The sequence below is a fragment of the Ricinus communis genome, chromosome 8, assembly GCF_019578655.1.
Source record: "Ricinus communis isolate WT05 ecotype wild-type chromosome 8, ASM1957865v1, whole genome shotgun sequence".
Lineage (NCBI taxonomy): Eukaryota > Viridiplantae > Streptophyta > Magnoliopsida > Malpighiales > Euphorbiaceae > Ricinus > Ricinus communis.
In genome coordinates, this window is record NC_063263.1 from 8479041 (window position 1) to 8492888 (window position 13848).

Below are 13848 nucleotides of genomic sequence, written 5' to 3' on the forward strand. Positions count from 1 at the left end.
TATAAACCCATATATCAATTAGTAACCTAGTGACTCTTCATATATATATATATATATATATATATATATATATATAGAGAGAGAGAGAGAGAGAAGGAGAGTGTGTGTGGGTGTTCTACTAATAATCTAGAAGAATCAGTGTTTAAATTTTTTTGACCCAAAATTTGACAAGAGAAGTTAATTATTTTATTTTCCCTTCATATGGTTGAAGAATTTGACAATAAGAATATGACATGTGTTAAGTTAGTAGGAGTTGTTTTGGGTATTAGATGGTGACTCCAATTAGGATTCAAGTCCATGAAGCTTATCCTTTCTTTCTTGGAGACAAGGTCAAGGAATTCTAACCATAAGAGAAGAAGATAATATCGAATCTTAAGATAAGGCAAACTAGAAAAACATGTCAAGATGAGTTGTGAAAATGACCTTTCTTTATCTGTCACTCAAACATAATATATACAACTCCCAAAGTGCATGGATTCTCCATGCAGTTTACAACTAATTTTATTCATCCCTAAATACCCATTACTACAATCTAATATAATACCAAACTCACCCTTGTTATTAGTTAAAATTAGAAGCTCTGTAAAATATTTGAAAAGGTCTATAAAATTATATTAAGTATAATCAGCATCTAATGTAGAAAATTGTTGATAAATTATTTTGATTTTAAGTATAAAAAATTCTTATATAAATTTGATGTAACGACAATGAGTGACTTATACTTTGATATGAGATGATTGACACATTTTATTATTTAAATTAATATATATGTGTCAATTATCTATTAATTTCGTATACAGATGAATATATACATCGACCCTAGAAAATATTAATAGTTAATCCATCCAAAAGTTAATAGTAGCTTAATCTATTAGTTCACCAATTAAATCATTTTCACAGGTCAAATTTTATTATCCATGTCACATGTGCAGCAATTAGAATCATGGAAACTGCATGTTACTTGCTGTGACAGATTCTTTTTCCTTAAAAATAAACAACCAAATCTATGTAGTATTTGTTCATATTTATCATTGTGTATATAAGCTCCCCTTAAAGGACGGATTCAAGAATGTCTCAAGCTCCATACTTGGTGTGATACACAAGTTTGTTCTTCTTTCTTTCTTGGATCTTCAAATATTTATGCACTTCCTTTTTCTTCTTGTTCTTGGAAACAAGTACTGCTCATATCATATAGTCTTCCATGGATGAAGGTAATAAAGAGCAAATGCTTCAAGCTCCAGCTTTGGTGCTAAAACATAATAGGCATGCAAAGCATCAAGATCAATGGATGATCATGGAAGGTGATGAAATTGAGGGTGATATTTATAACACATCTTCTTCCTTTGGTAATTCAAGTACGACTAACGGATCAACTTCTTCATCATCAGATTTAGTAGATGATGCATCTTCGCCAACCTCAACCTTATCTACATCATCTTCAAATTCTACTGCCGGTCCTTTGTTTGAATTATCAGAGCTCATGGCCCATCTACCCATCAAGTAAGTGTACATAAAACTCGAGCATTAGCTATAACATTGAAGTTTATTATCCAAGGTGCCTTGAAAATAATTCTTTATCTTTTTCTATATATGTTTATGCAGGAGAGGATTATCCAGTTTTTATCAAGGGAAGTCTCAGTCATTTACATCTCTATCAAGGGTAGCAAGCATTGAAGACCTTCCAAAGAAGGAAACTCCTTGTAGAAGGAAAATGAAGGCATCCAAGAGCTGTGCAAATGGATTGGATTCCTACAAACCATACACCCTCCCAAAAGCCATAATATCAAAGAAGGTTCCAAGGTCATGTTTATCTTTTCCAGGTAGAAGAGGCAGTTTTTTAAGTAATAGCAGGCCTCCTCTATCTCCTATTCAAAAGAAGATTTAATGAGTTTTTTTTCTTCTTTTTTTTTTTGAAATAAGAAGATTTAATGAGTTATTGCTTGAATTATGTTTATATATATTGATGTACACCATCATTTTTTGATTGTACATAACATGATCATAATAAAGAAATATCGAAATACTTGAGAGCCTAGCTATCTCATTCTTTTGCAGATATATATTGTGGTGAATATTTTTTTTCTTTTCATTTATCTTATTCTTTCGTATCTCTTCTTCAAATACTTGGGATATTGATTCTAGCTTTCTTGAGTTTAAGTATACTTGAAAATTGTTCACAACTTCTAAATTGCCAACTGTTTATGGCGTGTGGTTTGCCAGTATAAGAAAGAAAGAAGGTATCATGAGTTCTTGATCAAGAAGATAATGGAATATGAACTGGTAGTGGAGATCATGAACCAAAAGCAAACCCCTAGAACACCCTTTTACAATTTAGGTATAGCACGATAAAGGATATTTATAAAACTAAAACTCTGCCTCTTTTTATTTTAAAAGGTACAGCAACTTGTTCTCCTTTTCTTTCAGAACAGTCCTTTTGAGAATAGTTTTCTAATTAAAAACTTGAACATGGAATCCACTTCATGCCCATAACTTATCACTTAGTGCAGATTTAATCTTGGTTACAGGAGGATAATGATTGGTACATCAATAATTGGTATGGGAAAAAGACTAGAATCTAGAAATATATGGAGATAATCAAGGTCAAGATATTAATAATCATGTTGAATTCAATTCTTACAAGAATGAGTTCCTAAATAACAAACTAAAATAAATAAAACAAACAATTAATCATGTCTTCAGTTAGAAGAAACACAAGTGGAAAGGGGCTTTACAATGAAACAACAGAGAAAGCTGTTTCATATGTAGCAGCCAGCAGAAACAATTAATGGAGATACTGCTCGATTACGGAGTCTGCTTGATCGTCTCAACGGAGTAGTTGTTGTTACCATCTTCTTGACATCTCCATCCCCTCCTCCCTCCTCCTCCTGCTTCAACACAAAGGCAAGAAAAAAGAAAATAGAAAATGATGATCTGTTCCAGGCTATAATTTAAGTAAACAACTTCTTGAAAATGCAATAAGTTTTATGGTTCAAATTTAAGAATACTCTCTAGTTGGCACAAGACTAAACCACTTCATTTAGAACTAAACTGCAGAAGGCAAATTCGTGTCACATACCTCTTTCTTCAGGATTTTCTTCTCATTAGTAAATGAATGAAAATTCGTTGTTGAGGTCTCTGAGAAAGCTGACTGTAACTGAACAGGAGTTGAGTTAGCCTTACTGCCTATTCCCTTCTCTACAGAAACAGAATGACTGCTCATTTCACTCTCTATTACCCTGCTTTTCCTGCTACAGCTCCTGAGAGAGCTACTCATCTCTCCCACTACAAGCTCACCAAGCAACTCAAATGTTGGTGCCCGACTTTCGTGTGTTTGTTTCGAATCTTCTTCCAAGGAGTTTATCAGAGACTTGAAGTTGGCAAAAGTTATAGGATGCTCAATGTGACTATCTTCTTTGTCAGCCAGCAGTGAGCTGCATTTCTCTGCTCTCATAGAGTCAAGACAAGGCTCAGGAATTGTATCCGAGTCCTTTCTTGCATTTCTGTTCTTCTTCCTAAAGTGAAGAATTAATACAGGAGATGCAATAATTGAAGAGAATACTGAAAACCCAATGACCAATTTCAGAATTGATTTAGTTTCCATGTGATTGATAAGCCTTTCTTTTTTAGTAACTTCTGCTTCATCAGTGATATCCGCAGTTCCACCAGTTTCCCCGTCCAAGATGTCTTCTTTGATTGGCTCATACACAACCTCCTTATCCTTCTCAACATTTGATACAATCTCTAAAGGCATTTCAAGCACTTCTACAGCTTCCTGTCCCTGCAACTCAGAATTTGTTGCAACCTGATCAAGCAACTCTCCTGCTTTAGCTATTTCAAGATCAGGAAAGTTTTTTGTTTTTGCAATTTCAAAATCACTGCCATCTGAAACTTCTCCAGATTGCAGCTCTATGACATTTCCCAAGTCATCATCAACTATTCCCTTCTCTTCATGCTCCACAATCTCCATAGCTTCATCTTCCCCTCCTACACTAGATTCATCTACAGTTTTGATTTCTCCACTCTGTATCTCTACAAACCCTCCATTGTGCTCATCATCAATTCCTGCTTCTTTAATCTTAATATCTTCAATCCTTTCTTCTTTCTTGATTCCATCTACATCAGCAAAACTCAATTCTATTCCTTTTCTATCAACCAAGAACAGATTTCCACTGTCAAGATCCTTCACAAATCGATATACATGATCTTGCATCATGTAATATCCATCTTTAACACTCACTACAGCTTGTACAGAAGGAGAAGGTATAGGAGAGTTCATAGAAGAAATATATAGGGTAGAAAACACCAGAACACCCATCAATAAAAAAAATTTCACTACTCCTCTCACTCCCCAGCAACCTCTTTCCTCGTCCAACTCCTCATATTCTTCTTCACTATCGTCACTCTCTTCATTTTCTTGCTCTGCATTAGGTTTTGTAGAATCAGCAGCCAAAGCACCACAAGGACTAGGCAAATCTATTTCTTTCTTGGCCTCTAAAGGACCATCATCTTTGCCTTCTTTAACCTGATTTTCTTGTCCAAGCAGTATCTCTCTCCGCCTGTTAGGCTTATACCGGAGAAATTTAGGCCGTGGAGAGAGATAATTAGTTAATGGGTCGTAAGGCCTTGAAGACAAATCATCAATAAGAGCATTTTCTTGATTGTCTCCAAATTCAATGCTAGAAGTGATTCTTGAATCAGGATTTGTTGCCTTTTGGGTAGATTTTGAATCGAAGTTTTGGGTCTTTTGGGGATAGGTATCTTGAGAGTCATTTCTTTCAGCTAATATTTTCTTTCTTGGAGGATTGGCTTTTGAAGCTGCAGAGATTGTCGGCGACATGAACTGCTTTATTGGTGCTGGTGTTGTTGCAGTTGATTTCTTTAAGTTTTGCACATTTAAACCTTTGTCATGGTAGCTTTCTTCATTCTCATCTGTACCTATCCATTAAAGCAACTTTCTTGGTATAAAACACAGAATCAAACTAAATTAAAAATTGCATTAAGAAAAATGCTGTTACAAGATTCTTTAATCCTTCCTTCTTCTTTTTCTTATCGTTTCTTTCTCTAAAACAGAGCAGGAAAAGAAAAAGGGAGAAAAAGAAGAGGAAAAGAGAGTTACCTTTTGGGATTGAAGGGGGCTTGTTTGAAGTCGATGAAGATGAAATGGTTTTATCAGAAACATTCATTTTCTTGAACTTCTAGTTTCTTGGCTTCAATGGCAGAGCCTTTTGCAGAAATTGGAGAGGAATTTTGCGAGAAAGTGAGATGAACAGAAAAGAAAAAATGACCGTTGGCAAGTGGATTGCATTGGAAACTAACTTATCTGAAATTTGAATTTCCAGTTATTCGACCGTTGGAGGGTGTCAGTCTCTAACGGGCAGTTGCAAGGAGCGTCTTAGGGCTACAGCTTACGATGGGTCCAATATATGATGAAAACCTTTCAGAAGGCCCATAATCTGATAACAGAAAATTAAAACAATTACACTAACAAGCTTCCGTTTCGCGAAAATATTATTTGCAAAAAAACATTTTTTAATATCTATTTTATTTTCTATTATTAGAAAAAATATTTAAAATAAAACCACTTGAAAACTATTTTTGGTGTTTGGACTACACACAAAAATTCATTAGTTCTTCTTATAAAGATTTTAAATTTAATAATTAAAACTGCATAGAAATTTTATAAAATTAATCAAATTTAAAATCTTTCTAGTCAGCAATGGCGAAAGATAATCAAAGATAATTATTTTTAGTTAATAGATTAATTGGCGTATTTTAGAAAAATAAATTCTATTAACTTTTATTATTAATGACAAATACCAAAAGATTTAAATAAAAAAAACATATCATCTTAAAAAATATTTTTGGAAAATAAATGGAGCTTAACTAATTTTATTTTTTTCATTTGGAATTTGGATCTTACTTTGCCTGTTTAGACTTTCATATCAGTTGTTTGAATTGTTACCTCAATGCTTTTGATAAGTGAATAATTGAATAAGTCGGCTAAGATGAATTGTTTATTAAAGTACATTCCTGTTTAATTTATTTATAATTATTTTTATTATTAGTATTTAGTTCATTAAAAATTATTTCAAAATTGAGATAGAATTATTTTATAAATAGGAATTAAATATTATTTTTTAAAAATAAAATATTATTTTCATAAAAATTAAATCTTATTAATTATAAATAACCAAATAAATAAAATAATAGTTCATTATTTATATAAATATTATTTTTCATATTTATTATATAATAATTATAAATTAAATACTATTATTTCTTAATTATACTTAAGTATTATTATTATTAATATATAATATAATTATTAATATTATCATTCTTTTCTATTTTCTATTTTTATTTTTGACCTCAAACGAAAACGGATCTTAAACTATTACAATTTAACTTTTTTCAATAATTTTGCTAGAAGGTTTGAAAACTAATTTAATTGTTGGACGAACAGTTGGATGTTCATCTAATTATTTTGTAGAATAGGAAATTTAACACCTACACATCAGAACTAAATTCATAAGACAGAGTGATAAATAAATAGAAAGAGTGTGAAGTCCAATAATTGGAATAAACTTGGGTTGAATCAAAAAAAAAAAAAAATAGAATTAATTAAAGTTTAACATTTATAAGTTATTTATACATTTATTATGCGACATCGTTTTATGTTATTTTTTATTCTATAACAATGTTAGAAGTCCATTAATTGAATAGAGTTGGGTATAATTAGTACAAAAATAACTGAAAAGTTAATTAAATTATTTGATTGATTAGAGTTTTACACTTATAAGTTTTTAATATTTTCATTTTTTAACAGTATTGCCGGCTCAAGGCATAATATAATACTATATAATTTCTGAATTTTAATTTTACTTATTCTTTAGAAATATTTTGATAAATAAATATTTCTGGTGTTAATTTAAGCATCTAAAAGATTATTTAATAATTGTTTACTATAAGTGTTTGTCATAAATAATTATATTATATTAATTTTAGTGAATTTTAAATATAATTTTGTAATTTTAAATAAGTGAGTCAAATTTTATTTATATTAACTTTAATATTTACTTATATTCTTAAAATGAAAGGACTTAGGTGCAGTATTTATATATGCCAAATACTTCTTTTGGTCCAAAAAGTAAAAGGAAAAAGTAAAAGATCTCTCCTTCCTTCTTCCTTTCCTTTATGCTGCTAACCTGAATTTTCAGCTTGATATAGTTTATTTGAACTCCGGTCGAGCATTGCTCTTTGGCTACTAGCTATATTGGTAATTAAATACTAGATTAAATTTAAGAATTTTGATCGAGTTTTGCTATCTGAGACCAGCTTTATTAGAATAAGAGAGTTGAATGGCTAATAGAATTGGCAGATTTTATTCAAAATCTCTTCATATATTTATTTAATTGAATTTTTCGAATTATGACAAATACATATTTTAATTATTTTGTGATAGTTTATATTTATTTAAGTAGTTATTTTATATTTATAGTTGTGTTTATTTTGGATCATATGATTTTAACTCACTCTCAAGACTGATAATTTCAAATTTGATTTTTCAAGTGACAACTAGATTCTTTTGCAGTTTCTCTCCTTTTGGCTGCTCGACTTTTTCCTTCTTCGGAATTGATATAATTATTTTTTATTGAAAATGTAACTATTTAAATGTCAAGATACTCTGCAGTAATTATTCTAAAACTTATTATTAAGATGTATTATTTTAAACTTATAATGTTATATTAACTATTTATACTGATGGACTAATATAATTTATATAGTAACCGTATGAATTGTTATTAGTTAGTGAATCATTGATATGTTGTATGAGAATATATTTTATTTAAATTATTCATTAGTCAAGTTTACTATGAATTTCGATAACCTTATGTTTATCCATTTTCTAATGCTAGTCATAAACCCACAGATCATGTAATATGACACCTATGTAATATGACACCTAGAGCTTAAAAAATAAAAAAACATTCAAAATATTTTCTCTAATATATCTAATTGTTAATTTTATAGCACTCTAATTTTATTAAAACTCTAAATAATTTCTAATTTGTGCTAGAATAATTAATATTAATAATTTATTTGTAGCTTGTTAAAGTGTCTTAAACTAAAATGGTAATGTTAACTATATCATATGTTAATGATTAAATTGTTTGATGATGATGATGATGATGATATGGAAAAGAAATTGTTTAGATTTAAAAAATATTTTAAAACATGACATGCTTTTTAATATTAATAATTTAAGATTATTTTAAAATAAAAAATTATGATGATAATTCAAAAAAGAAGTCGTTTAAATTTAAAAATTATTTTAAAATATGACATGCCTCTTAATATCATGCTTTTAGATTTATTTCAAAACAAAAAATTATGATGATAGTTTGTAAAAGAAATTGTTTAAATTTAAGAAAATATTTTAATATATGATATGCTTTTTAATATCAATATTTTTAGATTTACTTCAAAATTAAAAATTGTAAAAAGTTATAAACGATAAAATAAAAATACTAGTTGAGATATTAAATTTTATGAAAAAAGATAATTCTTTTTTAAATGTATGAACAACTTATAAGAATTTGACTATGAATACCTAAACTTGACTATGAAGATTTAATTAGTAATTTTTCATTTTGAAGATAAAAAAAATAAATTTTTATAATATATTTATATTATAAAGGATTTACATATAGCTACAAAGAGTGTTGAGCTGGCTCTATGCAACAGTATTAGATTTTTAATATTTTGAAAAAATAATAACTTATTAAGCCTCTTATTTCTTATGTTTAAAAAATAAAATGGAAAGAAAAAAAAGTTAAAACCTTGTATATCATGTTTAGTATATGCTTTTAAACAAAAATATAAACATTTTGAAAAAATAATAATGAACTGAAATGCAAGATATTAAGCCTCTTTATTTTTTATGTTTAAAAAAGTAAAAACCTTGTATATTACGTTTAGTATATGCTTTTAAACAAAAATATAAACATTTTGAAAATATAATAATTAACTGAAATGCAAGATATTTAGCCTCTTATTTCTTATAAAAAACAAAATGGAGAGAAAAAAAGTAAAAATCTTGTATATTGTGTTTAGTATATGCTTTTAAAAAAAATATTAACATTTTGAAGAAATAATAACGAACTGAGATGCAAGATATTAAGCCTCTTATTTCTTATGTTTAAAAGAACAAAATGGAAAGAAAAAAGTAAAAACCTTGTAAATTATCTTTAGTATATGCTTTTAATCAAAAATAGCATAAGCGTGATAAAAGTATGGCCCATGCAGGTCTCGAACCTGCGACCTTCGCGTTATTAGCACGACGCTCTAACCAACTGAGCTAATAGGCCATCACGTTCACCAATGCTGGAATTTAAATAATCAAAAACTGCAAAACTACCATACTTTCATTTGTTTCTTTTGGAATAAAGTTAAATATGGCCCCTAAACTTGCACCCAGGCTTAATTTTACTCTTTTTTAACTTGTTAAGCTAATTTAATCTAAAATTTACTTCATTTCGTTTAAAAGAGAGTGTAACCCTCTATCAAGAATAAAAAAAAGTGAATTGCTGAAAAGATAATTAATTATTAATTTTTCCAATATCTAAAAAATAAAATATTTAATATTTATCTAATAATAAATCTAGTTATTAAAATAAATCAAAAAGTATTTCACTTGTTTTTCAAATTATGTATTCAACTTTTTTTATAAGAAATAGGTAAATTTTAAATTATTCAAATATTTTTTTATTTCTTAAGTAAAAGTGATTCTCACTTTCTCATATAAGGCCTAATTTAAACTAAAATAATAAATTTTTAGACAAATTGATTTAAAAGTTCTAAAGGTTAAATTGAACATAACCATAAATTTTAGGGGCAAATAGAATTTTATTCTTTTCTTAAAAGGCAGCTTAACATTTGAGAAACTTACGAAGCTTTTATGTTAGAAATAAAAAAATAAATTCAAATTAAACCACAAATTTGCTTTTGGCCATTGTAGGTGGAGTTATGAGAATGAAAGTGCAATAGCATATCTAAAGACTCTTTATATAAGCCAAGGATGGGTCTATTTCCACAATGTAATTTTATTATGTAAAAGATTATAACAAAAGGATTATTTAGCATCTATAACAATTCAACAAAATAAGATTCTAAGCCATTCTATTTTTAAAATATAAAATAGATCTAAATATATAAAACCAAATTTACTATTTATTTTTATTGTAATTAATCCTATCTATTATTTTTTGATTTTTTTCTTTAAAAATTACTTTTCTTTCCTTTCCTAAGAAATATAATTTAAAATAATAAAACTTATTGAATAAAGTAAAATAAAGAAAGCATTAATTTTAAAAAAATTAAATAGAAAAATACTAAAGATCACCATTAGAGATGTTCTCATTAAATAGAGTCTTTATGAGTTATGCAACTGTTGTTTATAAAAAAAATTCTTTTTCTTTCAAGAGTTTGACATAATTAGCAATAAATTGGATAGTTATTTTTGTTTTTTGAAAAGATAAATAAGATATAGTCTGCAGTAAGAAAAAAATTACGTTAGGAGTATTTTTCTTTTTAAGAATTCGATTCAATTAGCAATAAATTAGGTAGCTGGTAGACTCTAATTTTTAGAAAAAAAAATTAATTAATTATAGAATGGTGCTATTAACTTTATAAACTAATTTTAAGGTTTATTTTTTCTATTTTTTAGGATTTTCATTAAGTTATATTTTTTAAAATTTTAGATAGTTTCTTCAATTTTAATTTGATAAAAAATGTTTCTATAAAAAAATATATATATGAGGCATTTATGATTTAAAGGTCTTTATTACCATTGGAGGACCTTAGGTGTTTGCCTTAATGCTACTACACTATATAGATATATAATTATTTCTTAAAATTCATTGGTGACAATAAATGTGATAAAACTCTATCAACAAGAAATTTCAAACTCAAGACTCTGTATTACAATTATCTTTTCATATTTATTTATATTCTCTATGTACTAACCAATATTTATCTTAACTTTTAATAATTTTCCCTATTATTAGGATGATACAAATCTAAAATAAGGGGTCCAATAATTCAAATTTTTTATCTTTAATAAGAATTTTAAATTAAATGAGATCCACCAATAAGATGATAAGACATCGCATAAAACCTTATACAAAACAAAAGAAATTTAACTTACTGACAGAGCCGGTGGCAAGTGAATTATTAAAATAATTGGAAAGCAATAATTAGTGCTAAGCACATGAGAAGCCTGAGCAATTAACAAAAAAAAACCATGATTTAATTAATAATCCATCCTTGTGAGAATTACAATAATGTCATGTCCATCCTCTCAATGCCAAAAGAAAAAGCCACATTCCAAGATGGTCAAAATTGGGAAATTCTTTTCAATTGTTCTTTGCTTCCGTTTGCTCCATCCAAATGGCACCGTCATCAGGTGTTGGAAAAATTACTATTGTATTGTATTGTTATTAGCAAAAAAATTACAAAAAAAAAAAAACAATTAAATTAGTATTGTGATTAATGCAAAATATTGACTAATGAACCCACTTTCAAATTCTGTTCCAATCAGATAATCCACACACAACATTTTTCAAAATTAGAAGTTTCAAATTACAAAGCAGTAGCCACTAATCCTAGATTTGCATGAACTAATCTAGGGTTATTATTATATTAGTATTTATTTTATCAGATAATAAAATAATATTAATGTTTTAGAGAAAAGGTATATTATCATTATTATAATTATAAAATTGGGATTAGGATGACGAAAGCAAAGGCGTTCAGCCAAACAAGTTAGAGGTCCATGGTCTCGTAGAATGAGATTCCTGAAAAACAAATGTAATAAAGAAATTGAAAATTCAGTGTTTGAATCAGAAGGGACAGAATTGTTAATTAAAGAGGAATCAGTTCGCTTTTTTTGATAATAAATTAAATCTTTTGTAATTAGTATAATTTTTGCAACGTCTCTTTTTTTCTCTGTTCAACACTGCCCCTGGGATGCTTGGCTCTACCCTTTTCCTTCCTTGGCATATATATATACATTTATAATGAATCTTGAATCTTCTCATCCTGCCTGCGGCTAAGCTTTTCCCAAACGAAACATAAAACCCATCTGTTTCGATTTTTTCTTTCTCTGTTTATGAAAAAATAAAACGAATTTGGTTAAAACTGGAAATTACTCTTAATTAAATAATTTAGCAGCGCAATGATAATAATTCCAATAATCAAATAAATATAAAACCTGAGTTTAGAATTTTCCTTTTTGAAAAGAAATACAATTAGTCTGTATAGTACTACTTGGTAAAAAAGAAATAATTCCATCCAATAAAATATTATTAAAAATTAAACTATTTTAATAAATAAATCATAAGAATAATTTGCCATCTAAATTTATGCTAACATACACGTGAAATTGAATCAAAAGTTTACACAAATTCAGAGGTAAATAACTTTTTTTATATAAAAAAAAAATATCATAGAATGTATTGAGTACCAAAGAAATATTTTAAATTTATTTCCTGAAGCAGTCAGATTATGAATATTAAGTTGAGTAATATATTTATTGTTTTGAGATTCAAATTAGAATTGTTTCTCTAATGTATCTACCTAATTTTATGTTTTTTTTCTTTCAATCCAGAAAAATTGGAAATGAGAGTACAACTACAACATTCCTACCAATACCAATACCAATAAATTAGGACTGATTTGTGATAAGAAGTACAGCAAGAGGGCAATGTTGGGATCATAAATAATTGTCTCAAAGAGTCAATCGAGAGACCTTATCCTCACGCAGCACGAAATTTGTACATGGATGATGTAGGGCATATTGCCATTTCATACAATTTTAAAAAATTATATTTAATTAAAAATATGGCACAATTATCCAAAGTACCCTTTTCCATCATAATTATGCCTTTTTCCCAGATAAGAACAAAAACAATGTGCTGGTTAAAGTAATGGGAAGGGGATCTATGATGATATCAAAAACATAATCATCACCTTTACAAGAAAAAAATGTTTTTGAGTTCAAGAACAGTGTTTGTGTTCCCTCCATTTTTGGGTTGATTCTTTACATCAAAACAATTTTAATTGGCATGGTTTGCCATGTCAAGGCAGAGCTAAATTTCAATGACAAAGTGTGAATATTTTTCTTTTAATTTTTAAAATAATTAACAGTCAAAAAATTAAGAAAAAATTAATTTTTTTAAAAAAATAATTATTTAGATTAAATCGATAAATGATTGATAATATATTTATTAGTCTAGAAGATAAAATATATGTCAATCATACATGTAACTCTCTTATTTGTTATGTTGTATAGACTAAGTCTATGTAAAATAATTCTTTTTATTTATTTATTTATCATAGACGTTCAATTATTAAGTTTTTTCTTTTTCAAAATTTCAACTCTTATAAGTTAACTCCACAAAGACTTAGAAATGAATTCAAATGGGGACAGAGTTACTAATGGTATTTCAAAATGTTGGCTATATTTATATGATGGTAGAAGTACTATATGTGCTTTAATTTCAGTTCATGCATGCTTAGAGTAATAATTCATACAACAAGGTGCAGCAACAAACAATGTGTCCACAGTTGTCATCATTATGGCATTGCTTCCATGTAGTTGTAGTATATAACCAACCCACTTGTGAGTCATTATGATATGAGGTTTCTTTCTTTGGGTGTTCCAAGCAAAATGTTAAGAGTGTTCTGTTTTTCATCTTTCATTTGTTTGATTCTTTTTTGTAGATGGGTTATGATGAGGAGGATAGTATGACTTATTTCTCTGGACATGACAATGCAATCAAGGGCCTT

The 13848-nt window shown here is 27.9% G+C and overlaps 2 protein-coding genes and 1 non-coding gene across 5 annotated transcripts; 1 reads left to right on the plus strand and 2 right to left on the minus strand.

Moving 5' to 3' along the window:
• Positions 1-1014: 1014 nt before the first annotated feature.
• On the plus strand, positions 1015-2035 carry LOC8273768 (protein OXIDATIVE STRESS 3 LIKE 2). 2 transcript variants are annotated; one of them, XM_015717312.3, is made up of 3 exons: positions 1015-1301; positions 1389-1500; positions 1603-2035. In XM_015717312.3, exons 1-3 carry the CDS (start codon positions 1202-1204, stop codon positions 1883-1885), a joined length of 495 nt encoding a protein of 164 aa, XP_015572798.2. In that variant the 5' UTR covers positions 1015-1201; the 3' UTR covers positions 1886-2035. The 2 variants fall into 2 exon arrangements, with proteins under 2 accessions (XP_015572798.2, XP_048234591.1); XM_048378634.1 differs by having other exon boundaries at positions 1025-1500.
• Positions 2036-2592: 557 nt separating this feature from the next.
• LOC8273769 lies at positions 2593-5306 on the minus strand. 2 transcript variants are annotated; one of them, XM_048378633.1, is made up of 3 exons: positions 5117-5306; positions 3077-4929; positions 2593-2885 (listed from the first exon to the last, which is right to left on the minus strand). In XM_048378633.1, the coding sequence occupies exons 1-3, from the start codon at positions 5181-5183 to the stop codon at positions 2757-2759; spliced, it is 2049 nt and encodes a 682-aa protein (XP_048234590.1). In that variant the 5' UTR covers positions 5184-5306; the 3' UTR covers positions 2593-2756. The 2 variants fall into 2 exon arrangements, with proteins under 2 accessions (XP_048234590.1, XP_048234589.1); XM_048378632.1 differs by having other exon boundaries at positions 3077-4935.
• Positions 5307-9294: 3988 nt separating this feature from the next.
• Positions 9295-9368, minus strand: TRNAI-AAU. Its single transcript has one exon. It is a non-coding gene; the product is annotated as a tRNA-Ile (tRNA).
• Between the last annotated feature and the right edge of the window lie 4480 nt (positions 9369-13848).

What these genes read in the sequence shown, in the direction of transcription:
- LOC8273768 (XM_048378634.1), top strand. Translation starts at nt 1,202, where the DNA reads ATGGATGAAGGTAATAAAGAGCAAATGCTTCAAGCTCCAGCTTTGGTG. An exon ending in ATGGCCCATCTACCCATCAA is followed by an intron (nt 1,501 to 1,602) that starts GTAAGTGTACAT and finishes ATGTTTATGCAG; the next exon opens with GAGAGGATTATCCAGTTTTT.
- LOC8273769 (XM_048378632.1), bottom strand. Translation starts at nt 5,183, where the DNA reads ATGAATGTTTCTGATAAAACCATTTCATCTTCATCGACTTCAAACAAG. An exon ending in GCCCCCTTCAATCCCAAAAG is followed by an intron (nt 4,936 to 5,116) that starts GTAACTCTCTTT and finishes TTTAATGGATAG; the next exon opens with GTACAGATGAGAATGAAGAA. An exon ending in AGAAAATCCTGAAGAAAGAG is followed by an intron (nt 2,886 to 3,076) that starts GTATGTGACACG and finishes GTGTTGAAGCAG; the next exon opens with GAGGAGGAGGGAGGAGGGGA.